The 25,963-nt window shown below is 60.1% G+C and overlaps 1 protein-coding gene across 1 annotated transcript; it reads left to right on the top strand.

Annotated features, from left to right (window-relative positions):
* Positions 1 to 433: 433 nt before the first annotated feature.
* On the top strand, positions 434 to 25,923 carry LOC119570577 (basic salivary proline-rich protein 2-like; the record flags this gene model as incomplete). The annotated part of the gene is made up of 4 exons (XM_037918258.1): positions 434 to 813; positions 24,318 to 24,520; positions 24,622 to 25,242; positions 25,378 to 25,923. Coding segments are annotated over 4 exons (1,750 nt in total), but the record flags the coding sequence as incomplete, so codon positions are not given.
* Positions 25,924 to 25,963: the final 40 nt, after the last annotated feature.

The raw sequence follows: 25,963 nt of genomic DNA, 5'->3' as shown, positions 1-25,963 counted from the left end.
GCAGAAACAGAGACCCCCAGCAGACACCAGAGCAGAAGAAAGAGAGACGAAGATCAGCAGAAGGGGGGCCAGACAAAAAAGCAGCAGAGATAAAGAGATCCAGCACCCAAGACAGACAGCCACCAGAGAGACACCACAGAGCAGAAGAGCACCCCACAGAAAAGAGCAGACAGAGACCAAATAAGGGGCAGCAACAGAAGAGAGCCAGAAGACCCCCCGGGACGGGGAAGAGATAGAAAGCCCCAGAACAAGCAGACCCCGGGCAGACAAGAACCCAGAAAGAGAGACCCAGACAGCCAGGAAGAGCCCCCCAGAAAGAAGCGCCAGAAGAAAAACCAACAGAAGAAGCACCCACGGGGAACAAAAGATAGAAGACAGCCAGAAAGGGGCAGCAGAACAGCCCCCACCCAGAACACCAGCCAAGTAACCCCAGCAACAGCAGAGCAGAGGCCAGAAAAGACAGCACCAGACGGGGCCCAGAAGCAAAAAACCCCAAGAAAGAGCAGAAGAAAAACCCAGCAGAAGCCCCCAGAAGGCGGGCTTACAGAGGGGGAAAAAACCCCCAAAGGGCCAGACCCAGAAGACAGGCCAGCCAGAGAATAGCAGGCCAGACCCAGGCAGGACCCGCAAGACCCCAGGCAGATCAGCAGGAGCACGAGGCAGACAGCAGCCAGGTAAGACCAGAACCCCCCAAACAAAAACCAGAAGCAGCCAGAAAGCAACCCCCCACCCCAGACGGGAAGCCAAGAGAAGATCAGAAGAAGCCCAGTTTCAGCAGCCAGCAGCGGGCCCAGACAGAACCCCAAAAGGCAGGTCAGCAGACCCCAAAAAAACCCAAAGGGAGCAGCAGCAGCAGACCACCCCGAAAGGAATCAGAAGAACCCAGACAGAAAAATCAAAAGGGGCCCGGGCAGCACAGCGGGCCAGCCAGCCAGGCAAGACAGAAAGGCAGACAGGAAGGGCCCCACCCACACACAGGAGAAGAACAGACCAGAGATAGGCAGGATCAGATCAGCAGAGGAGCAGCCAGGCAGACCCCAGGCAGGCCCGGGCCCAAGAAAAGCAGTCACAGAAAAACCAGCAGAACAGAAGATCACCAAAGAACAGACAGAAAATCACAGCAAGCACAACAAGCAGCAGAAGAAAATCGGGGCCCCAGAGCCAAGAACGGGCCAACCCAAAAACCAGAAAAAAAAAAAAGGGGACCAGTTTAAAAAACGGGGGGCCCCCCCAAAAAACCCCCCCCCCCCCGGGGGCCCAGAAAAGGGCGGGGAAAAAAGAAAAAAAAAGGGGGGAAAAAAAAAAAAAAACCCCCCCCGGGGGCCCCCGGGGGCCCCCCCCCCAAAACCCGGGGAAAAAAACCCGGGGAAGCCAAACCCCCCCCAAAACCAGCCCCACCCCCAAAACCCCCCCCCCAAAACGGGGCCCCCCAACCCCCCAAAACCCCCCCCCCCAAGATTCCCCCAGCCCAAAACCCCCCGGGGAAAAAAAAAGGACCCCCCCAAAGAAGAAAAAAGGGCCCAAAGCAACCCCCCCCCCCCAAAAAAAAAAACCCCGGGGGGCCCCCCCCCCCCCAAAAAAAAAAAACCCCCAAAAACCCCGGGCCCCCCCCCCGGGGGGGGGGCCCCCGGGGCCCCCCGGGGGGCCCCCCCCAAAAACCCACCCCCCCCCCCCCAAAAAAAAAAACCCCCCCGGGGGGGCCCCCAGCCGGGAAAAAAAACCCCCCAAACCCCCGGGGGCCCAAAACCCCCCCGGGAAACCCCCCGGGAAGAAAGGGGGGGCCCCCCCCGGGCCGGGCCCCCCAAAAAAAGCCCCCACCCCCCCAGATGGGGGGGGGGAAAAAAAAAAAAAACACCCCCCCCAAAAAAAAAACCCAAAAGGGCCCCAGCAGAAAAACCCCCGGAAAAAACCCCCCCCAAAAAAAAGAAGAAAAAAAAAACCCCCCCAGACCCAAAAAGGGGGGGAAAAAGATGGAAAAAAAAACCCCAAAAGGAACCGGGGCCCCCCCCCAAAAAAAAAAAAAGGGGAAGCCCCGGGGCCCCGGGGAAAAAAAACCCCAAAAGGGGGGGGCCCCCCAGACAAAACCCCCCCAGCCAGAAAGGGGCCCCCAGTTTCCCCAAAAAAACCCCCCCCCCCCCAAAAAAGCCCCAAAAAACAGAAAAAAAAGGGGGCCCCCCCAAACCCAGCCCCCAAAAGGGGGGGGGCCCCCCCCGGGGGCCCCCCCCCCCGAAAAGATAAAGGGGGGCCCCAACCCCCAAAAGGGGAACGGGCCCCCCGGGGTAAAACCGGGGCCCCCCCCAAACCCCCCCCCCCCCAAGCCGGGGCCCCCAGCCCCCCCGCCAGCCGGGCCAGCAGAAACCGGCCCCCCCCCAAAAGCCCCGGCGGGCCCCAAAAAAAACCCCCCCAAAAAACCCCCCCAGTTTCCCCAAAAAAAAAGGGGGGGGCCCCCCCCCCGGGGGCCCCCCAAAAAAAAACCCCACCCCCCCCCCCCAAACCCCAAAAAAAAAACCCCAGAAACCCCCAAAAAAAAAAAAAAAAACCCCCCCAGCCCCCCAAAAAGAACCCCCCCAAAAAAAAAAAAACCCCCCCCCCAGGGGGGCCCGGGAAACCCGGGGCCCCACCCCCAAAAAAGGGGGCCCCCGGGGCCCCCCCAAAACCCCAAAAACCCCCCAAAGCCAGCAGCGGGCCCAACCCCCCCCCCCCGGGCCCAAAAACCCCGGGGCCCCCAAAAAAACCAAAGGCCCCAAAAAAAAAAAGGGGGGAAAAAAACCCCCAGCCCCCCCAAAGCCCCAGGAAACCGGGGGGGAAAAAAAAAACCCCCCAAAAAAGCCCCAAAACCCCCCAAAAAGCGGGGGCCCCCCAAACCACCCAAACGGGGAAACCCCCCCCCCCAAAAAAAAAAAAAAACCCCCCCCCCCAAAAAAAAAAAAACCCCCCCCCAAGAAAACCCAAAACCGGGAAGTTTCCCCCCCAAAACAAAAAAAAAGGGCCAGGGGGGTCCAAAAAAAAACCCAGAAAAAACCCCAAAGGGGGGGTTCAGGGGAAAAGGGGGGCAAAAGCCCGGGGGCCCCCCCCCCCCCAAAAAGGGGAAAAAAAGGGGGGCCCCCCCCAAAAAAAAACCCCCGGCCCAAAAAACCCCCCAAAAAAGGGGGGGAAAAAAAAACCCCCCAAAACCCCCCCAAAACCCCCAGATCGGGCCCCCCCCGGACCCCAACCCGGGCCAGGGGAAAAGCCCCCAACCCCCCCCCCCCCCCCAAAACCCGGAAACCCCCCCCCCCCCAAAAAAAAAAAACCCCAAAAAAACCCCCAAAAAAAAACCCAAAAACCCGGGAACAGACCCCCCCGGGGGGCCCCCCCGGGCCCAGCAGCAGCCCCCCCCCCCAAAACCCAAGAAAAGGGCCCCCCCAAAGACCAAAAAACCCCCCAAAAAAGGGGGGGGGGCCCCCAAGAAAAGCAGGGGCCCGGGAAAGCCAAAAGCCCCCCGGGAAAAACCCAGAAGCAGGGGGCCCCCCCAAAAACCCGGGAAAAACCCCCCCCCAAAAAAAGAAAGGGGGAAACCCCCCAAACCCCCCAAAAAGGGGCCCCAAAAAAAAAAAAGGGGGAAAAAAAAAAACCCCCCAGATCGGGAACAAAAAGAAAAACGGGGCCCCCCCCCCCAAAAACCCCCAACCAAAGCAGACACCCCCCCAAAAGGGGGGAATCCCCCGGGAAACCCGGGGGAAAAAAAACAGATCCCCCCCCCCACCCCCCAAAAAAAAAGGGGGGGGGGGAAAAAAGGGGGGACCCCCCCCCCCCCTTACCCCGGGGAAACCAGCCCAAAAACCCAAAGGGGAAACGGGGCCCCCCCCCGGGAAAAAAAACCCCCCCCCCCCAAAAAAAACCCCCAAAAAAAAAACCCCCCCCCAAACCCCGGGGGGAAAAAACCAAAAAAAAAAGGGGGGGCCCCCCCCCCCTTTTCCCCCCCCCCCCGGGGGCCACCCCCCCCCCGGGGAAAAACCCAAACCCCCCCCACCCAAAAAAACAGAAAGGGGAACCCGGGGTCCACCCCGGGCCCCCAAAAAGCCCCCCGGGGGCCCGGGCCCCGGGAAAAAAAATCCCAAAACCGGGGGCCCCCCCCCAAAAAAAAAGCCCCAAAAAAAAAAACCCCCCCCCAAGCCCCGCCCAGCCCCCCCCAAAAACCCCCAAAAAAAAACCCCCCCACAAAAAAAAACCCAGACGGGGAAAAAAAAAACCCCCCCCCCAAAAACCCCCCCAAAAAGGGGGCCCCCAAACCCAAGCCCCCCCCCCCGGGGCCGGGCCCCCCCCAAAAAGAACCACCCCCGGGCCCCCCCCAAAAGCGGGCCCAGTTAAAAAAAAAAAGGGGGGAAAAAAAAGGCCCCCCCGGGCCACCCAACCCCGGGCCCCCCCAAAAACCCCAGCAAACCCAAGAAAAAACAGAAAAAAAAAGGGGGAAAAAACCCCCCCCCCAGCAAAAAAAAAGGGGGGGCCCCCCCCAGAAAAAACCCCCCCAACCCGGGGAAAAAAAGGGAAAACCAAAAAAAAGGGGGGGCCCCCGGGGGCCCCCCCCCCCCCGGGGAAAGGGGGGGAAAAAAAAAACCCCCCCGGGAAAAAAAAAAAAAAAAAACCCCCCCCCCCCCCCCCCAGAAAAAAAAAAAAAGGGGGGAAAAACCCCCAAACCCACCCAACCCCCCCAAACGGGAAAAAACCCCGGGAAAACCCCAAAACCCGGGGCCCCCCCAAAAACCCCAAAAAAAAAGGGGCCCCCCCCCCCCCCAAAACCCAGAAAAACCCCCCCAAGCGGGAAAAAACCCCCGGGGCCCCACCAAAAAACCCGGGGCCCGGGAAAAAAAAAAACCCCCCAAACCAAACCAAAAAACCCCCCAAAAAAAACCCCGGGCCGGGCCCCCCCCCCCAAAAAAACCCCCAAAAAACCCCCCCCCCCCCCAAAAAAAAAACCCCCAAAGACCCCCCCCCCCGGGAACCCCCCACCCCACCAGCCCACCCCCAAAAAAAAAACCCCAAAAGGGCCCCCCCCCAAGAAAACCCCCCCCGGGGGGGGGAAAAAAAAACCCCAGCAAACCCCCAAAAAAAACCCCCCCCCTTTAACCCAAACCCCCAAAAAAAAAAAAAAAACCCCCCCCCCCGGGGCCCCCCCCCCCCGGGGGCCCAAAAAAAAAACCCCCCCCCCCGGGCCCCCCCCCCGGGAAAAAACCCCCGGGAAGGGGCCCCCCAAAAACCCCCCAACCCGGGGGGAAAAAAAATTCCCCCAAAAAACCCCCCAAAAAAAGGGGGCCCCCCCCTTGGCGGGGCCCCAAAAGGGGGCGGGAAAGGGGGCCCCGGGGGGGGGCCCCCCCGGGGCCAGTCCAGAGCCCGGCCAGAAAAACCAAAAACCCCCAGACAGCCCCCCCCCCCAAAAAAAAAGCGGGGCCCCGGGGGGGAAAAAAAAAAACCCCAAACCGGGGAAAAAACCCAGCCCCCAAAAAAACACCCGGGGCCCCCCCCCCCGGGGCCCCCCAAAAAGGGGGAAAAACCCCCGGGGAAAAAAAAAACCCAAACCCCCCCCAAAAAACCCCCCAAGACAAAGAAGGGGGGAAAAAAAAAAAACCCCCCCAAACCCAAAAAAAACCCCCCCCCCAAAAAAAAAAACCCCCCCCGGGTTTTTCCCCGGGCCGGGAAAATTTAAAAAAACCCCAAAAAAGGGGGGGGAAAAAAAAAAAAAAAAAAAACCCCCCCCCCCAAAAAACCCCCCCCAAAGGGGGGGGGGGCCCCCCCCCCCCGGAAAACCCCCAAAAGGGGGAAAAAGGGGGGCCCCCAACCCCCAAAAAGGGGAAAAAAACCCCCCGGCACCCCCCAAACCCAAAAAAAATTTCCCCCCCCCCCCCCCGGGCCCAACCCCCCCGGGGCCCCACCAGCGGGGCCCCCCAAAGCCCCCCCAAAACCCCCCGGGGGAAAAAAAAGTTTCCCCCCCCCACCCCCCCCCCAAAAAAAAAAGAAAAAACCCCCCCCCCCGGGGCCCAAAACCCCCCCCAAGGGGGAAAACCCGGGGGGAAAAACCCCCAAAAAAAAAAAACCCCCCGGGCCCCCAAAAAAAAAAAAACCCCCCCCGGGGGGCCCAAAAAAAAAAGGGGGGGGCCCCCCCAAAAAACCCAAAAAAAAAACCCCACCCCCAAAACCCCAAGCCCCCCCCCAAAAAAACCCCGGGGCCCCCCCCCCCAAAAAAAAAAAAGGGGGGGGGGCCCCCCCCCCCCCCCGGGGGAAAAAGAAAAAAAAACAAAACCCCGGGGGCCCCCAGACCCCCAAAAAAAAACCCGGGCCCCCCCCAAAAAAAACCCCCGGGGGGAAAAAAAAAACCCCACCCCCCCCCCCCCCCCCCCCAAAAAAAAAAAAACCCCAGGGGGAAAAAAAAACCCCCAAAAAAAAACCAGCCCAGCCCCCAAAACCCCAAACCCCCCCCCCCCCAAAAAAAACCCCCGGGCCCCCCCAACAGACAAAAAAGGGGGGCCCCCCCCCCCCCAAAAAAAAACCCCCCCCCAAAAAAAAAGGGCGGGGAAAAAAAACCCCGGGGCCCAGATAAGAAAAAAAAAACCCCAGGGGGGGCCCCCAAAGCCCCCCCCCCAAAAAACCCCCAAACCCCCCAAAAAAAAAAACCAGCCAGCCCCCAAGCCACCCCCCCCAAAAAAAAGGGGGGCCCCCCCCCAGCCCCCCCCCAGCCCCCCCGGAACCCCCCCCCCAAAAGCAGATCCCCGGGGGGGGGAAAACCCAAAAAAAAAAACCCCCCCCCCAAAAAAAAAAAAGCCCCCCCGGGGCCCCAAACCCCCCCCCCCCCAAAAACCCCCCGGGGGGAAAACAGCCAGAAAAAAAACCCCAAAAAAACCCCCCCAAAAAACCCCGGGCCCAAAAAAAAAAAAACCCCAAGACCAGGGGCCGGGGCCCCACCAGGGGAAACCCCCCCAAATTCAGGGCCCCCAAAAAACCCCCAAAACCCCCCAAAAAAAAAAAACCGGGCCAGGGGCCCGCGGCGGGCCCAGAAAAAACGGGAAACAGCAGCCCCCCCCCCTTAGGGGGAAAAACCCCCCCTCCCCCCCCCCCCCGGGGGGGGGGGGCCCCCAGGGGAACCCGGCCCCAACACCCCCAAAATTTCCCCGGGGCCCAGACCCCCCCAGCCAGAAGCCAAAAAAAACCCAAAAACCCCCCCCCCCAAAAAAAAAAAACCCCCCCCAAAAACCAAAAAACCCAAAACCCGGGGGGCCCCCAGGGGGGGGGGAAAAAAAACCCAGAAAAGGGAACCCCACCCCCCCAAAAAAAACCCCCCAAAAAAAGGGAAACCCCCCCCCCCCCAAAAGAAAAAACCCCGGGGCCCCCCCCCCCCCAGCCCAAAAAAAACCCCCCCCAGCCCCCCAGAAAAAAAACCCCCGGGAAAACCCGGGGAAACCCAACCCAAAAGAAACCCCCCACCCCCCCCCCCCCCCAAGAAAAAACCCCCAAAAGCCCAACCCCCCAAAAAAAACCGGGCCCCCAAAAACCCCCAGATCAGGGGGGGAAAAAAACCGGGCCCCCGGGAAAAAAAAACCCCCCAAAAGGGCCCCGGGAAAACCCAAAACCCCCAAAAACCGGGGAAAAAAAAAAAACCCCACCAGCAGCAAAAAAACCCCCCCAGAAAAAAAGCCAGAAAATTTTTTTGGCGGGCCCCCCGGGCCCAGCCAGGGGGGGCCCCCCGGGAACCAAAAAAAAAAAAAAGGGGGGGGCCCCCCGGGGGGGAAAAAAAAAAACCCCAAGTTCCAGCCCCCCAAAGCCCCCCGGGGAAAAAACCCGAAAAAAAAGGGGGGGGGGCCCCCCAAAACCCCCCCAAACCGGGCCCGGGGGGCCCCCCAAAAAAAAAGGGGCCCCCAAGGGGAGCCATTTTCCCCCCCCCCCCCAAAAAAACCCCCCCCGGGCCCAAAAAAAAAAAAAAAGGGACGGAAAAACCCCCCCCCCCCCCCCGGGGCAGAAAGGGGGGCCCGGGGCCCCCCGGGAAAAAAACCCCCCCGGGCCCGGAAGAAGTTTTAAAAAAAAAACCCAAACCCCCCAAAAGCCCCACCCGGGGGGTTTCGGGGCCCCAAAAAGGGGGGAAAAAACCCCAAAACCCAAGAACCCCCCCCCCAAAGGGGCGGGAAAAAAAAAACCCCAAAAACCCAAAACCCCCCGGGAAAGCACCCCCCCCCCACAAAAAAAAAAAAAAAACCCCCCCAGGGGGGGCCCGGCCCCCCAAAAAAGGATAAACGGGAAAACAAAAAAAAAGGGAAACCCAAAACCCCCAAAAAAAGGGGGAAAAATTCCCCCGGGGAAAACCCCGGGGGGGGCCCCCCCAAAAAAAAAAAGGGGGGCCCCAGCAGAAACCAAAAAAAAAACCCCAAAACCCCCAAACCCCCCGGGCCCCAGAAACCCCCCCCCCCCCCCGGGGGGGGCCCCCCCCCCAAAAAAACCCCCAAAAAGGGGGGAAACAAAGGGGCCCCAAAAAACGGGAAAACCGGGGCCCCCCCCCGGGGGGGGCCCCCCCCAAAAAAAAAAAAAACCCCCGGGGGGGGAAAAAAAAAGGGGGGAAAGACCCCCCAAAAAAAAAAAAAAAAAAAAAGGGGGGCCAGCCCCCCCCCCCAAAAAAAACCCCCCCCCCCCCAGCCCCCCCCAAAAGCCCCCCCCCCAAAGGGGGCCCCGGGGGGCCCCCCCCCCCCCAAAGGGGCCAAAAAAAAGGGGGGGGGAAAAAAAACCCCAACCCCCCCCGGGGGCCCCCCCCCCCCCCCCCCAAAAAAACCACCCCCCCAAAAACCCCAAAACCCCCCCCCCCCCGGGGCCCCCCCCCCCCCAAAGGGGCCAGAAAAAAGGAAAAACCCAGCAGGGGCCGGGCCCAGTAAAAAAAAGGCCCCCCCCCCGGGGCCCAAGACCCCCGGGCAGCCCCCCACCCCCAAAAAAAAAAAAAAACCCCGGGGGGAAAAAAAACCCCCCACCAAAACCAGCGGGCCCCCCCCCCCCCCCCAGAAAAAAAAAAAAAACCCCCAAAAACCGGGCCCCCCCCCCCCCGGGAACCCCCCCCCCCCCCGGGGGGGGGGGAAAAAACCCCCCCCCGGGGGGAAAAAAAAAACCCCAAAGCCCCCCAAAAAAAGCCAGCCCCCCCCCCCCCAAAAAACCAGAAAAAAAAGGGGGGCCGGGGCCCCCCCAGCCCCCCCAAAAAAAACCCGGGGGAAAACCCAGCCCCCGGGCCCCCCCCCAAACCCGGGGGAAAAAAACCCCCCCCCCCCCAAAAAACCAGCCCCCCCCAAAAAAAACCACCCCCACCCCCGGGGCAGAAAAAAAAAAAAAAACCCCCCCCAAAAAGGGGCCCGGGAAAAAACCCCCACCCCCGGGGGGGCCCCCAGCGGGGCCCCACCCAAAAAAAACCCGGGGCCCCCAACCAGAAAGATAAGCACCCCCCCGGGGGAAAAACCCCCGGCCAAAAAAACCCAGAAAAAAAACCAGCCCAGACCCAAAAAAACACCCAAAAACCCCCAAAAAAAAAAAAAAAACCCCCCAAAAGCGGGCCCCCCCCAAAACCCCCCCCCCCCCCCCCCAAAAAAAGCACCAGGGCCCCCCCCCCCCCCCCAAAAAAAAAAAACGGGAAAAAAATTTTTTTTTTTTCCCCCGGGAAAAAAAACCCCCCAAAAAAACCCCCCCCCAAGAAGTTTCCCAAAACCCCCCCCGAAAAAAGCGGGCCCAAAAAAACCCCCCAAAAAAGGGGGAATAAAAACCCCCCAAAAGGGGGGGTTTTCCCCCGGGGGGCCCCCGGGGGGCCCCCCCAAAACCCCCCAACCCAAGCGGGAAAAAGACCGGCCCCCCCCCCCCAAAAACGGGAAAAAAACCCCCCCAAAAACCCGGCCCAAAAGCCAGAACCCCCAACCCCCCCCCCAAAAAAACCCCCCCCCCCCCCCCCCCCAAACCCCAAAACCCGGGGCCCCCGGGTTTCCCCCCAACCACCCCCCGGGGGCCCAAAAAAAAAAAACCCCCCCCCCCAAAAAAAACCCCCCCAAAAAGGGGGGGGGCCAGCAGAAAAAAACCCAGCGGGCCCCAAAAAAAAAAAAAAAAAACCCCCCCCCCAAAAAATTTAAAGGGGGAAAACCCCCCCCACAAACCCCCCCCCCCCCCCCCGGGGGGGGGCCCCCAGGGGCCCCCAAAGGGGAAAGATCCCCCCCCCCCCCACCCCCCCAAAAACCCCCCCGGGGAAACCCAACACCCCAAAGGGGAACCAAAACGGGCCCCCCGGGGGGGGCCCCCCCCGGGGGGGGAAAACCCCCCAAAAACCCCCCCCCCCAGAAGCCCCCCCCAAACCCCCCAAAAAAAAAAAACCCCCCCCCCCGCGGGGGGGGCCCCCCCAAACCAGGGGGGGGCCCCCGGGGAAAGCAGAAGCCACCACCCCCCAAAAAAGGGGAAAACCCCGGGGAAAACCCCCCAGAAAACCCCCCCCAAAACCCCGGGCCCCCCCCAAACCCGGGGGGAAAAAACCCCCGGGGGAAAAACGGGGAAAAAAAAAACCCCCCCCCGATCCCCCCAAATTTCCCCACCCCCCAAAAACCGGGAAAAAAACCCCCCAAAAACCCGGGGAAAAAAACCCAGAAAACCAGAAAAAAAAATTTAAAAAAAAACCCAACACCCGCCACCCCCCAAAAAATTTGGCCACCCAACCACCCCCCCCCCCCCCCGGGGGGGAAAAACAGCAGCCCAGAAAAACCCCCCCCCCCCCAGCCCGGGGCCCCCCCCAGAAAAAACAAAAACCCCAAAAGGGGGAAAAAAAAAAACCCCCCCAAGCCCCAGACAAAAACCCGGGGGCCCCCCCCAAACGGGAAAAACCAAAAAAAAAAAAGTTTTCCCCCGGGAAGCGGGCCAGATCAAAACCCAGTTTTTTTTTTTTCCCCCCCCAAAAAAACAGTTTCCCCCGGGAAAAAATGGGAAAAAGGGGGCCCCGGGGGGAAAAAAAAAAAACCCCCCAAAAAACCCCCCCAAAAAAACCCCCCCCAAAAAAACCCCCCCAGGGGGCCCCCCCCCCCGGGAAAAAAAGGGGGAAAAAACCCAGAAAAAAAAAAAAACCCCCCAAAACCCAGGGGGGGAAAAAAAAAACCCAAAAAAAACCCCCCCCCCCCCCCAAAAAAAAAAAAAACCCCCCCACCCCAAAAAAAACAAAAAAGGGGAAAAAAGCGGGGCCCCCCAAAACCCAGAAAGCCCCCGGGGGAAAAAAGGGGGCCCCCCAAAAGCCCCCCGGGAAAAAAAACCAGAAAAAAAGGGGGGGGGCGCCGGCCCCCCCCCCCCCCCCCCCCCCCCCCACAAAAAACCCCCAAAAAGGGGGAAAGCCAGAAAAAAGGGACCCCCCCCCCCAAAACCCCACCAGCCCCCCCGGGGGAACCCCCCCCCAAAAAAAAAAAAACCCCCCCCCCCCCAACCCGGGGGCCCCGGGAAAAACCAAAAAACCCCCCCCCCAAAAAAAAACCCCCCCCCCCAAAAAAAAACCCCAGAAAAAAACCAGCAAAACCCCCCCCCCCCCCCAAAAAAAAACCCAAAAGGGCCCCCCAACGGGCCCCCCCCCCCCCAAAAAAAAAAAACCCGGGGAAAAACCCCAAAAAACCCCGGACAGCCCCCCCCCCAAAAAAACCCCCCGAAAAAAAAAAACCAAAACCCCCCCCCCCCCAAAACCCCAAAACCCGCCCAGCCCCCCACCCCAAACACCCGGGGGGGCCCCCCCCCCCCCAACCCCCCGGGCCCCAAAACCCAGCCCCCGGGAAAACCCCAGGAAAAACCCCACCAAAAACCCCCCCGGGGGGGAAAAAACCCCCCCCCCCCCAAAAAAAACCCAAAAAAAAAAGTTAAAAAACCCCGGGCCCCCCCAGCGGGGCCCCAGGGGCCCCCCGGGGAAAAAAAGGGGGGCCAGCCCCCCCCCCCCCAAAAAAGAAAAACCCCAAGAAAACCCCCAAAAAAGGGGGGCCCAAAAAGGAACCCCCCCCCCCCCCCCCCCAAAAAACCCCAAAAAGGGCCCAAAAAAAAGCCCCCCCAAAGAAACCCCGGGGAAACAGATCCCACCCCCCAAAAAAACCCCCCCAAAAAAAAGGGGGAAAAAAAAGAAAAAAGGGAAAAGGCCCCCCCAGCCGGGAGCCCACCAGATGCCCCCCCAAAAAAACCCCCCCAAAAAAAAAACAAAAAAAAACCGGGAAAAAACCACCCCCAAGGGGGCCCAAACCCCCCCCACCCCCCCCCAAAAGACCCCCCCCCCCAAAAGCCCCAAAAAAAAAAAGGGGGGGGGCCCCCCAAAAAAAAAACCCCCAGATAAAAAAAAACCCCCCCCCGGGAAAAAAAAAGGGCCCCCCCAAAAAACACCCCCAAACCGGGGCCCCCGGGGAAAAAAAACCCCCCCAAAAAAAGGGGCGGGAAAACCCCAAACAGACCCCCCCCCGGGCCCCGGGGGAAAAAACCCCCCCCCCAAACCAGCCAGGGGGGAAAAAAAACCCGGGGAAAGGGGGGGAAAAAACCCCCAGCAGATCCCCCCCCCCCCCAAAACCCGGGCACCCAAAAACCCCCCAGTTTGGCAAAAAAACCCAAAAAAAAAACACCCCGGGGGGAAAAAAAACCGGGAAAAAAAAACCCCCCCCCCCAAGAAAAAAAAAACAGCGGGGCCCCCCCGGGACCGGGGGTTTTCACCCAACCAAAAAAAAAACCCCCCCAAAAAAAAAAAAGGGGGGGCCCCAAACCCAACAGACACCCCCAAAAAAAAAAAAACCCCCCCACCCCCAACACCCCTTTCCCCCCAAGCCCACCAGAAAAGCCCCCCCCAAAAAAAAAAAAACCCCGGGGGAAAAAAGGGGGGGGGGCCCCCCCCCCCCCAAAACGAGAAACCCCCAAAAAAAAAAAAACCCCCCCCGGGGCCCCCCCCCAAAAACCCCGGGCCCCCCCCAAAAAAACCCCCCAAAACAAAAACCCCCAGCCGGGACCGGGGCCCGGGCCCGGGCCCCCCCAAAGAAAAAAAGGAACGGGAACGGGGGCCCCCACCCCAAAAAAAGGGGCCCAGCCGGGCCAAAAAAAAAAAATTGGGAAAAAAACCCCCCCCCAAAAAAAAAAACCCCCCCCAAAAAAAAAAAAAGCCCCAGAAAAAAAGGGGGGGCCCCCCACCCCCAAAAGCGGGGGCCCCAGACCGGGCAGACAGTTTAAAAAACCCCCCCTTCGGGCCCAGGGGGGGGAAAAAGAAAACCCCCAAAAACCCCCCCCCCAAAAAAACCCCCCCGGGAAAAACCCCCCCAAAACCCCCCCCAAGATGAAAACCATTTTTTTAAAAACCCCCCCCGGGGCCCCCCGGGCCCCCCCCCCCGGGCCCAACCCGGGGAAAAAAACCCCGGGGGGGAAAAAACCCCCAAACGGGCCCCCACCCCCCCAGACCCCGGGGGGACCCCCCCCCCCAAAAACAGAAAACCCCCGGGGGAAAAAAACCCCAGAGGGGGCCAGTCCGGGGAAAAATAGGGGGAAACCCCAACCCCCGGGGGAAAACCCCCCCAAACCCCCGGGGGCCCCCCCCGGGGGCCAGCCCCCCCCCCAGCCCCCCCCCCAGAAGCCCCCAAAACCCCCCCCTTCCCCAGAAAAAAACCCCCCCCAAACCCCCAAAAACCGGGGCCAGAAACCCAAAAAACCCCCCCCAAAAAAAAAAAAAGGGGAAAAAAAAGCCCCAAAAAAACCCCCCCCGGGAAAGCGGGAAAAGAAAAGCCCCAAAGGCCCCCAGCGGGCCCCCCCCCCCCCAGAAGCCGGGGGAAAAAACCCCCCCCCCCAAAAAAAAACCCAAAAAAAAACCCCCACCCCAAAAAAAAAAAGGGGGGAAAAAAAAAGGGGGAAAAACCCGGGAGAAAAAAAACCCCCAGGGCGGGACCGGGAAAACCCCCCCCAAAAACCAGCCCCCCCCCCCCCAAAAAACAAAAAACCAGGGGCCCCCCCCCCCCCAGAAAAAGGGGGAAACCCCCCCCCCCCCCCCCCCGGGGCCCCGGGGCCAGCGGGGAAAAAACCCACCCCAAGAAAAACCCAGCCAGCACCCCCCCAAAAAAAAAAAACCCCCCCCGGGCCCCCCCCAACCCCAAAAAGGGGAAAAGGGGGCCCCCAAAAAACCCCCCCCCCCCCCCCCCAAAAAAACCCCAGCCCCCCAGCCCCCCCCAAAAAACCCAACAGCCCCCCCCAAAAAAAAAAAAGAAAAAGGCCCGGGCCCCAAAACCCCCGGGGGGAAAAACCCGGGGGGAAAAAAAAAAAACCCCCCCCCCCAAAAAAAAACCCCCCCGGGGGGGGGAAAAAAAAAACCCCCCCCCCCCCAAAAAAAGGGGGGAAAAACCCCAAAAGGGGGAGAAAAACAACCGGGAAAGAAAAAAAAAAAACCCCCCAGAACCGGGAAAAAACCCCCCCCCAAAAAAAAACCCCCCGGGAAAAGGGGGGGCCAAGGGGGGGGGCCCCGGGCCCCCCAAAAGCAGAAACCCAGAAACCCCCAAAAGGAAAGTTTAAAAACCCCAAAAAGGCCAAAAAAAACCGGGAAAAACAGCCCAAACCCCCCCCCCAAAAAAAACCCCCCCCCCGGGGGCCCCCAAAAGAAGAAAAACACCCGGGCCCCCGGGGGCCCCAAAAAACCCCAAAAAAAAAAACCCCCCCCCCCAAAAACCCCAAAACCCGGGATAAAACCCCCCCCCCAACCAAAAAAAACCCCCAGATGGCCCCCCCGGGGCCCCCAAAAACCCCCCCCCCAAAAAAAAAACCCAAACCCAAAAAACCCCCCCAGCCCCCCCCCGTTCCGGGAAAACCGGGGCCCCCCCCGGGGGGGAAAAAAACCCCCGGGGGGCCCCCGGGGGGGCCCCCCCCCAAAAAAAAGGGGGAAAAAAAGGGGTGAAAACAAACCCAGAAGCCCCCCCGGGGAAAAAAAAAAAACCCCCAAAAACCCCAGAAGAGGAAAAAAAACCCCCCCCGGGGCCCCGGGGCCCCCAAAAAAAAAACCCCCAGCCCCCCCAAAAAAACCCCCCCCAACCCCAAAAAAAAAACCCCCCCAAACCCCCCAAAAAACCCCCCCCGGAAAAAGGGACCCAAACCCCCCCCAAAACCACAACCCACCCGGGGGGAAAAAGCCCCCCCCGGGGGGGAAAAAAAAAAGGGGCCGGGCCCCCCCCCCCGGGAAAAAACCAGAACCCAATCCCACCCCCCCCCCCCCCCCCCGGGGGGGGGCCCCCCCCCCCCCCCAAAAAAAAAGGGGGGGCCCAAAAAAAAAAACCCCCGGGGCCCCCAACACCCCAAAACCCCCAGCAAAAAACCCCAAAAAGGGGGCCCCAGCCCCCCCCCCCCAAAAAAGGGGGAAAAGCAGCCCCCCAAAAAAAAAAAAAAAACCCCCCCCCCCCCCCCGGGGGGCCCAGAAAAGGGAAAACCGGGAAAAACCCCCCCCCCCCAAAAACCGGGAAAGGGCACCCAAAAAACCCCCCACCCCAACCCCCCCCAAAAAAACGGGGAAACCAAAAAAGGGCCCGGGAACGGGGGCCCGGGGGCCCCCCCCCCAAACCCCCCCCCAAAACCCCCGGGGGCCCCCCCCAAAAAGAAAACCAAAACCCCGGGGAAAAAAAACCCCCCCAAGCCCCCCAAAGAACCCCCCCCGGGGCCCCCCCTCCCCCCCCCGGCCCCCCAAAGGGGAAAAAAAAAAACCCCCAGATCCCGGGAAGGCCCCCAAAGCCCCCCAAAAAGAAAAAACCCCAAGAAACCCCCAACAGCCCCAAAAAAAACCCAGCGGGAAACAGCCCCCCAAAAAAAAAAACCCCGGGAAAAACCCCGGAAAACCAGAAAAAACCCCAAAGCAGACCGGGCCAGATCCGGGGGGCCCCCCCCCGGGGCCCCCCCCCCAAAAAACCCCAACCCCGGGAAAACCAGAACCCCCCCAAAAAAAAACCACCGGGGCCCCCCCCAGAAAAAGACCGGGAAACCCCCCCCGGGGGGGGGGCCCCCCCCCCCCAAAAACCCCAAAAAAACCCAAACCCCCCCCAAAAAAAACCCCCCGGGCCCCAAAAAGGGGGAAAAAAAACCAGAGACCCCGGGGGAAAAAAAAAGGGGCCCACCCCCCCCCCCCCCCCAAAAAAAAAAGCCCACCCCCCAAAAAACCCCCAAAAAAAAACCCCCCCCCGGGAAACCCCCAGACCCGGGGGGCCCCCCCCCCAGCCCCCAGAAAAAAGCCCCCGGGAAACCCGGCCAAACGGGCCCAAAAAAAAAAAAAAAAACCCGGGAAAGCCCCCAAAACCCCCCACCCAAAACCAGACAAACAACCCCCCCAAAAAAAAAAAAACCCCCCCCCAAAAGCGGGGCCCCCCCCCCAAAAAAAAAATTTTTTAAAAAAAGCCGGGAAAAAAACCCCCCCCCGGGGGGGGCCCCGGGGAAAAACCCCGGGGAAAGAAAAAAAAAAAAACCCCCCCCCCCCCGCCAGCAGGGGGGGGGGCCCCCCCCCCCCAAAAAAAAAACCCCCAAAAATTCCCCCCCCCCCCGGGGGGAAAAAAAAACCCCCCCGGGCCCCCCCCGGGGAAAAAAAACCCCCCAATCCCCCCCCCCCCAAAACCAACCCCCCCAAAACCCACCCCACCCCAAAAAACCCCCCCCCCCCCCCCTTTCCCCCCCCCCCAAAAACCCCCCCCCAAAAAGGGGGGGCCCCCCCCCCCCCCCAAAAAAAATTTTCCCAGTTTCCCCCGGGGGAAAAAAAAATTTTTAAAAAAACCCCCCCCCAAAAAACCCCCCCGGGGGCCCCCCAGAAAGGGGCCCCCCCAAAGGGGGGGAAAAAAAGAAAAAAGATCCCCAGAAAACCCCAAAGAAAAAACCCCGGGAAACCCAACACCCCCCCCCCAAAACCCGGGAACAGACGGGAAAAACCCCCCCCAAAAGAAGAAACGGGCCCAAAAAAAACCCCCAAACCCCCAAAACCGGGGAACCCCCCCAAAAACCCCCCAAAAAAACCCCCCCCAGCCCCCCAAACCGGGCCCCCCCCCAAACCCCCCCCCAACCCCCCCCCCCAAAACCCAAAAAAAAACCCCCCCCCGGGGGGGGCCCCCAAAAAAAACCCCCCCCAAAAACCCCAAAAACGGGGGGCCCAACCCCCCCGGGGAACCCCAAACCAGCGGGAAAAAACCCCCCAAAACGGGGGAAAAAAAAACCCCCCCCCCAAAAAAAAAAGACCCCGGCAAAAAAAACCCAGACCAAGCCCGGGGAAAAAAAAACCCCCAAAAGGGCGGGCCCCCGGGGGCCCCGGGGGGGGGGGGCCCCCAAACCAGCCCGGGAAAAAACCCCCAAAAGGGGGGGGGCCCCCCAAAACCAGCCCCAACGGGAAAAACCCCCAAACCCCCCAAAAGGGCCCCAAAAACCCGGGGGGGGAAAAAAAGAAAAAGGGAAAAAAAAACCCCCCAAAAAAACCCCGGGGAAACCAAAAAAAAACCCCGGGGGGGAAAAAACCAAAAAGAACCCCCAGAAACCAGAAAAAACCCCCCAAAACCCAGACCCCCCCCCCCGGGGGGGAAAGCCCACCCCCAAAAACCCCCCCAAAAACCCAAAAAAAAAAAAAAAAAAAACCCCCCCCCCCCCCCCAAAGCCCCCGGGGGGCCAGGGGGGGGGGAAAAAACCCCGGGCCCAGAAAAGCAGCCCCCCCCCCAAAAAGAACCAAAAAACCACCCGGCCCCCCCCCAAAAAACGGGAAAAAGACCCGGGCCCCACCCCCCAAAAAACCCCCCGGGCCCCCCCCCCCCAAGAAAAAAAAGGGGGGGAAAAAAAGGGGGGGGGAAAAAACCACCCCGGGGGGGGGTTTCCCCCAAAAAAACCCCCCCCAAAAAAACCCCCCCCCCCAAAAAAAAAAACCCCCAAAAAAAAACCCCCCACCCCAAAACCCACCCCCAAAAAAAGAAAAACCCCCCCCCCCCCCCCCCCAAAAAAAAAAAAAACCCCCCCCCCCCAAAAACCCAGCGGGCCCCAGAAACCCCCCAGCCCCCAAAGAAAGGGGGGAAAAAAAAACCAAAAAAAAAAAAAAACCCCCCAAAACCCGGGGAACAGAAACCCAAAAAACCCGGGCCCCCAAAAACCCAAAAAAGAAAAAAAACCCAGAAGAAGCCGGGGGGCCCCCCCCCCCCCAAAACCCCCCACCCAAAAAAAGCCCCCCGGGCCAGTTTCCCCCCCAAAACCCCCCCCCCCCCAAAAAAAAACCCAGCCCCCCCCCCCCCAAAAAACCCCCCCCCCGGGAAAAAAAAAACCCCCAGCCCCAAACCGGGAAAACCCAGAAGCCAGACACCCCCCCCAAACCCCCCAAACCCCCCAAAAAGGGGAAAAAAAAACCCCAGCAAAAAAAACCCCCCCCCAAAAAAAAAAGACCAGCCCCCCGGGAAAAAAAAAAAACCCCCAACCAAAACCCCCGGGGCCCGGGGAACGGGCCCCCGGGGGGGCCCCCCCCCCCCCAAAAAAAAACCCAAACCGGGGGGAAAAAAAAAAAACCCCCCCCCCCAAAAAAAACCCGGGGGAAAAAAAAAACCCCCCCCGGGAACCAAAAAACCAAAAAACCCCCAGCGGGGGAAAGACCCAAAACCCCCCAAAAGCCCCGGGCCCACCCCAACCAAAAACCAAAAAAAAAAACCAAACCCCCCCCCCAGCAGGGGCGGGCCCCCAAAAAACCCTAAAGATCCACCCCCCCCCGGGGCCCCCCCCAAAAAAAAAAAAAAAAAAACCCCCCAAAAAAAAAACCCACAAAAACCCCGGGGGCCCCCCCCCAAAACCCCCCCCAAAAAAACCCCAAACCCAGCCCAGCCCCCCCGGGGAAAAAACCGGGAAAACGGGGCCCCCCCCCCCCCCCGGGAAAAAAAAAAAACCCCCCCAAAGCCCCCAGCCCCACCCACCCAACCGGAAAAAAAAAAAACCCCAGAAAAAAAAAAAAGGGGGGGGGGGCCCCCCCCCCCCCAAAAAAGGGGGGGCCCCCCAAAAAAACCCCCCCAAAAAAAAAAACCCCCGGGAAGTTTTAAAAAAAAAAAAAGGGGGCCCCCGGGCCCCCCCCCAAAAAAAAGGGGGGAAAAACCCCAGCCCCCCCCCCCCCGGGAAAAAAAAAAAAAACGGGAACCCCCCAAAAAACCCCCCCCAAAAAAACCCCCAACCAGAAAAAAAACCCCCCCAAAAAACCCGGGAAAAAACCCAGACCCCCCGGGCCGGGGGGGCCCCCCAACCCCCAAAAAAACCCAGCAGAAGAAAAAAAAAAGGGGAAAAGAAACCAGCCCCCCAGCAGCAGACCCCCAAAAACCAGCGGGGCCCCCGGGGGTTTTCCCCCCCCCAAAAAAACCCCCAAGAAAAAAAAAGCCCCCCCAAAAAAAAACCAACCCCCCCGGGCCCCCCCCCCCAAACCCCCAAAAAAAAAATCCCCCCCCCCCCCCAAAAAGGGGGGAAACCCCCCCCAAAAACCCCCCAGCAAAAACCCCCCCAGGGGGGGGCCCAGCCGGGAACGGGCCCCCCCCCCAAAAAAAAAACCCCCGGGGGAAAAGCCCCCCAAAAAAAAGATCGGGCCCCCCAAAAAGGGGGGCCCAAAAAACCCGGGCCCAAAAACCCGGGCGGGGCCCCCCGGGGAAAGGGGGGAAAAAAAAAAAAAAAAAAACCCCCCCCAAAAAGGGCCCCCCAACAAAAAACCCCCCCCCCCCCCCCAAAAGGGAAAGGGGAAAACCCCCCCCCCCCCCCCCCAAAAACCCCCACCCCAAAAAAAAAGGGAAAAAACCCCGGGAAAAAAAAACCCCCCAGAGAAAACCCAGAAACCCCCCAAAAAACCCCGGGGGGAAAAAAAAAAAAAAGGGGGGGAAAAACCAGAAAAACCAAGACCCCCAAAAAAACCCCCCCCCGGGGGGGCCCGGGGAAAAAAAAAAGGGGAAAAACCCCGGGGGCCCCCCCCCAAAAAAGACCCCAGCCCCCCCGGGGCCCCAGCAGAAGAGCCCCCCCCGGGAAGGGCAAAAAAGGGGGAAAAAACGGGGAAACCCGGGGCCCCGGGCCCCAAAAAAAAAAAAACCCAAAACCGGGAAAAAACCCCCCCAAGAAAAAAAAAAACCCCCCAAAGGGGGTTGGGGGGGGGCCCAAAAAAAAGGGGAAAAAAAAAAAAACCCCCCCCCCTTCCCCCAAAAACAGCGGGGCCCCAAAACCCCCCCCCAGCAGAAAAGGGGAACAAAAGGGGGGGCCCCCCCCCCCCAAAAAGGGGCCCCAAAAACCCCAGCCCCGGGGAAACCCCCCCAAAAAACCCCCCCCCCCCCCCCCAAAAAAAAAAAAACCCCCAAAAAAAAAAACCCCAAAAAAAACCCCAAAAAAAGAAAGCCCCCCCCCAAATAAAACCCCCCAAACCCCTTCCCCAGACCGGGAAGACCCCCCCCAAACCGGGGAAAAAACCCCCCAAAAAAGGGCCCCCAGCAGGGGGAAAAAAAAAAAAAAAAAACCCCCCCCCCCCAAAAGACCGACGGGCCAGCCCCCAGCCCAAGCGGGGGCCCCCCAACCCCCCCCCCCGGACAGGGGGGGCCCCCCCCCAAAAACCCCACCCAAAACCCAAAAAGGGGGCCCCCAAACAGCAAAAAAAAAAAAAAAACCCCCCGGGGGGAAAAAGCAGCAGCCCCCCCCAAACCACCCCAAAAAAAAAAACCCCCCCCGGGCCCCCCCAAAAACCCCCAGAAAAAAAAACCCCCCCGGGGGGAAAAAAAAAAAACCCCAAAGCCCCCCCCCAGCCCCCAAAGGGGAAAAACCAAAAAACCTCCAGAAAAAACCCCCAAAAAAGGGCCCCCAAAAAAAAACCCGGGCCAGATCCCCCCAAACCCAGAAGAAGCAGCCCCGGGGGGGGGGGGAAAAAAAAAAAAAACCCCCACCCCGGGACCCCCAAAAAAGGGGCCGGGGGGCCCCCAAAAAAAACCACCCCCCCCAAAAAAAAAAAAAAAAAGGGGGCCGGGGGGAAAAAAAAAGGGAAAACCCCCCGGGGGCCCGGGAAAAAAAGACCAAAAAAAAACCCCGGGGGCCCCAAAAAAAAAAAAAAAAAAAAAAAAAAAAAAAAACCCCAAACCCCCCCCCCCCCCCCCAAAAAAAAAAACCCCCAAAAAAACCCCCCCAAACCAAAGAAAAAAAAAAAAAAAAAAAAAAAAAAGGGGGGGGCCCCAAGAAAAAGGGGGCCCCAATTAAAACCGGGGGGCCCCCCCCCCAAAAAACCAAAACCCCACCCCCCAAAAAAACCCCCGGGGGGGCCCCCCCCCCCCAAAACCGGGAAAAGGGGAAAACCCAAAGAAAACCCAAACCGGGGGAAACCAAAAAAAAAAGGGAAAAAAAAACCCCCCAACCCCCCCCCCCCCCGGGGGGGGCCCCCCCCAAAAAGCGGGGAAAAACCCCCCCCCCCCAGAAAAAAAAAAAAAGGGGGGGCCCCGGGGAAAATCCCGGGGAAAAAGCCAGACCCCCCGGGGGGGGCCCCCCCCCCCCCTTGGGCCCAGCAGAAAACCCCAAGCAAAAAAAACCCCCCCAAAAAACCCCCCAGGGGGAAGCACCCCCCCCCCCAAAAAACCCCCCCCCCGGGGGGGGGGGGGGAAAAAAACCCCCCCCCCCCCCAAAAAAAAAAAGAAAAAAGGGGGAAAAGCAAAATAAAAAACAAAAAAAGGAAGAAAAAAAAAAAAACCCCCCCCCCCCAAAAGGGGGGAAAAAAAAAAACCCCCGGGGAAAGAAAACCCCCCCCAAAAAAAAGAAAGAAACCCCGGGCCCCCCCAAAACCCCCCAAAAACCCCGGGCCGGGGGAAAAAACCCCGGGGCCCAGAAAGGGGCCAGCCCCCAAAAAAAACCCCCCCAAAGATCAGGGCCCAGTTTTCCCCCAAAAAACCCCAGCCCAAAAAAAAAGGGGAAACAGAAAACCCCCCAAAAAGGGGGCCCCAAAAAAAAAACCGGGAAAAGGGGGGAAAAAAAACCCCGGGCCAAAAAAGGGAAAAACCCCCCCAAAAGAAAAAAACCCCCCCAAAAAGGCCCAGCAGGGGGCCCCCAAAAAAAAAAAAAAAAAAAAAAAAGGGGGGAAAAAACCCCCCCCAAAAAGGGGGCCCAAAACCCAAATTCCCCGGGAAGCCCCCCCCCAAAAAAAAACCCCAAAAAAACCCAGCCCCCCCAAAAAAAAAAAAGGGGCCCGGGGCCCCCCCAGCCCCCCCCCCCCCCCCCCCAAAAAAAAAAAAAACCCCCAGAGCCACCCCAAAGAAAAAAAAAAAAAAAAAAAGGGGGCCCCCAGCACCCCCAAAAAAAAAAAAGGGGGGGGGAAAAAAAAAACCCAAAAAAGCAAAAGAAAGGGGCCCCCCAAACCAGAGCAAAAAAAACCCCCCAAACCCCCCCAGCGGGAAAAGGGGCCCCCCCCCCCCGGCAAAAAAAAAGGGGGAAAAAAAAGGGGGGGGGGGAAAAAAAAAAACCCCCAAAAAAAAAAAAACCCCCCCAAAAAAAACCCCAGGGGGCCAGCAAAAAAACCCAAAAAAACCCCCAAACCCCAGTTTCCCCGGGCCCCCCCCAAGAAAACCCCAAAAAACCCCCCAAAAAACCCAGAAAAAACCCCCCCCCGGGGGGAAAAAAAAAAAAACCCCAGAAGGGGGGGGGGGGGGGGCCCAAAGGGGAAACCCCCCCCACCCCAAAAAACAGAAAAAGGGGAAACCCCAAAACCCCACCCCCCCAAAAAAAAAACCCGGGGCCCCCCAAAAAAAAAAAAGGGGGGGAAAACAAAACCCAAAAGGTGGGCCCCCCCCAAAACCCCCCCCAAACCCCAAAAAACCCCCCGGGGGGGGGCCCCCCCCCAAGCCCCCCCCCAAAACAGCCCCCCCAAAGAAAAAAAACCCCCAAACCAAAAAACCCCAAAAAAAGACAAACCGGGGAAACCCGGGCCCAGCCCCCCCCCCCCCCCCCAAGAAAAAAAACCCGGGGCCCCCCCAAAAAACCCCCGGGCCAAACCCCCGGGGGCCCCCCCCCCAAAAAAAAAACCCCCCCCCCCCCCAAAAAGAAAAAAAACCCAAAAAACAAAACCCAGACCCCCCCCAAAAAGCCCCGGGAAACAAAAAAAAAGGGGGAAAAACCCCCGGGGAAAAAAGGGGCCCCCGGGAAAAAAAAAAACCCCCAAAACCAAAAAAAGGGGGGGGCCCCCCCCCCCCCCCCCCAAAGGGGGGGGAAAAAAAACCCCCCCAAAACCCAGAAAAAACCCCCCCAAAAACCCCCCGGGGGGCCCCCCAAAATCCCCAAACCCAAAAAAGCAGACAGCCCCAAAAAAGTAAAACGGGAAAAAAGACCAGCCCCCGGGCCCCCCCCCCAAACCCAGGGGGCCCAAGCAGCCCCCCCAAAAAACCCAAAAAAAAACAAAAAACCAGACCCCCCCCCCCCCAAAAAAACCCAAAACCCAGACCCCAAACCCCCCCCCGGGGAACCCCAAAAAGCCCCCCAGGGGGGGGGCCCCAAACCCCCCCCCCCCAAAAAAAAAAAACCAAAAAAAAAAACCCCCCAAAAAAACCCAAAAAAACCGGGAAAAACCCCCCCCCCCCCCCCAAAAAAGGGACCCCCCCCCCAAAAACCCAGCGGGCCAAAAAAACCACCCCCCCCCAAAACCCCCCCCAACCCCCAAAAAAAAACCCCCAAACCCGGGAAAAACCCAAACCAAAAGAAAAAAAAAAAAGGGGGGGCCAAACCCCCCCCCCACCCCCCAAAAAACCCCCCCAAAAAAACCCCCCCGGGGGGCCCACCCCAAAGGGGGAAAAAAAACCCCCCCCAAAAAACCCCCCCCCCGGGCCCCGGGGGGGGGGGAAAAAAAAAGGCCCAGGGGGTAAAAAAAAAAAAAACCCCCCCCCCCAAAAACCGGGGCCCCCCCTAAAACCCAAAACCCGGGGAAAAACGGGAAAAAAAAACCCCAGGGCAGCCCGGACCCAGCCCCCCAAAAAAAAAAAAAGGGGGCCCCAAGGAAGCACCCAAACCCAACCAGCCCAGACCAAAAAAAAAAAAAACCCCCCCCGAAAAACCCAAAACACCGGGGAAAAACCAGAAAAAAACCAGCAGAAGGGGCCCCCAAAAAAAAAAAAACCCCCCCAGCCCCGGAGAACCCCCAAGGGAAAAGGGGGAAAAACCCCCCCAAAAAAAACCCCAGAAAAAAGAAGCCCGGGCCCCCCCAAAAGGGGGGGGGGGGGCCCCCCCCCGGGCCCAGAAGACCCCCAAAGACCCCCCGGGGGAAAAAACCCAAAGGGGGGGGCCCCCCCCCCCCAAAGCGGGGAAAAAAAACCCCCCCCCCAAACCCCCCCCCAAAAAAATCCCCCCAGCCCCCAGCCAGAGCCCACCACAGAGCCCCCAGAAAACCAGCCAGAAGCCCCAGCCCAGAGACCAAATAAAAGGGGCCAAGCAGCGCCCCCCCCCCCAGATCAGATCCAGACAGATCAGAGACACAGACGGGGAAAAGCAGCACAGACCAGAATAGGACAGACCCAGAGGTCAGCCCCAGAAACGGGAGACAGACCCCAGCACGGCAGATCCAAGACCCCCGAAAGACCAGATAGAACGGGCCCCGGGGGGACAGCAAACAGACCCCAGGCCCAGCAGAAGACCCAAACCCCAAAAACCCCCCAGAGCCCCAGGGAAGCCAGCACAGACCCCAGAAGAAGAAAACCCCAGAAGACGAAGCAGATAAACGCCCAGACAAGAGCAGCCCGATCCCAAGCCAGCCGGGCCCTCAGACAGAAGACCCAAGACAGCAGAAAAGGCCCCCCCCAGACAAAAACCCAGAACAGCCCAGGCCCAGCCAGACCAGCAACAACAGACAGCAGATCAGAGCCCACGAGAAGCACCCCAGACCCAGCAGCCGACAGCCCCAGAAGAAGAAGCCAGACCAGCCCCCGACAAGACCCCAGAAAAAACCAAAAGCCCAGCCAGAAGACCACGCAGCCACAGCAAAGAAGAAAGCCAGCAGGCCCAGCCCACCACCCCAGGAGACGGGGCCCAAGAAGAAAAGCAGCAAAAAGGACCACAGAGCCCGAGGAAAGAAAGCCAGATCCAAGACAGAAGGGCCCCAGATGAGATTCAGAGCCAGCAGAAGACCCGCAGAAGACCCAGAAGATCCCCAAAGACCCCAGACAGCCAGACCCCAGAAAGAGCAGAAGATCAGCCAGACCCCCAGCGCAGAGAAAGCCCCAAAAAGGGACCCACCCCCAAGAAGAGACCCCAGCCCCCGCCACCCCAGCAAAAGCCCCAGTAGCGGGCCCCCCAGAAAGAACCCCCAGAAGACCAGATAAGGGAGACCCCACAGACCACCCGGGCCCCCCAGAACAGTCAGCAGGAAACCAAGACCCAGACCGAATACAATAAAAGAAACCAGTCCCGGCCCAGAAAAGAGAAAACGGGGAAACCCAGACCAGCCAGCCAGCACCCCAAGCCCCGGCAAAAACAGACAGATTCCCCCCCAGCCCCCAGCAGAACAGACAGACCAGAACCCAGCAGCAGCAGATCAGGCCCCAGACACACAGAGATCAAAGACCCAGCCCAGCAGGAAGCCCCAGAACCCAGCGCCCAGAAGACCCAGAATTCCCAGACCCACCAGAACCCCGGGCCCCAAGCAGAGCGAAGCAGCCCCCGGGCAAGATCCCAGACCCCCACAGACAGCCAACCCCAGCCGGGACAGACACCCCAAAGATCCGCCCCAGACACAAGCCCCCCAGCCCAAGACCAACAGACAAGGGACAGTTGCCCCACCCCACAGCACAGGCAGCAGAGACCCCCACACACCCCCAGAGCCCAAGCCAAAAAACCCCAGACAGCCCCCAGACAGATCAGCCCCAGCCACCCCAGACCACAGACCCCAAGCAAAAATCAGACCCAAGGGGACGCCACCCGCGGGCCCGACCCCGAACCCCCAGGAGCGCAGCCCAGAAACCAGCGCAGCCCCAGCCAAAAGATCGGGCCAAAAAAGGGCCCC

This window comes from Penaeus monodon, unplaced genomic scaffold (genome assembly GCF_015228065.2).
Source record: "Penaeus monodon isolate SGIC_2016 unplaced genomic scaffold, NSTDA_Pmon_1 PmonScaffold_3199, whole genome shotgun sequence".
Taxonomy (NCBI): domain Eukaryota; kingdom Metazoa; phylum Arthropoda; class Malacostraca; order Decapoda; family Penaeidae; genus Penaeus; species Penaeus monodon.
Note: the sequence above shows the minus strand (reverse complement) of the source record. Positions and strands in the feature narration are given on the sequence as shown.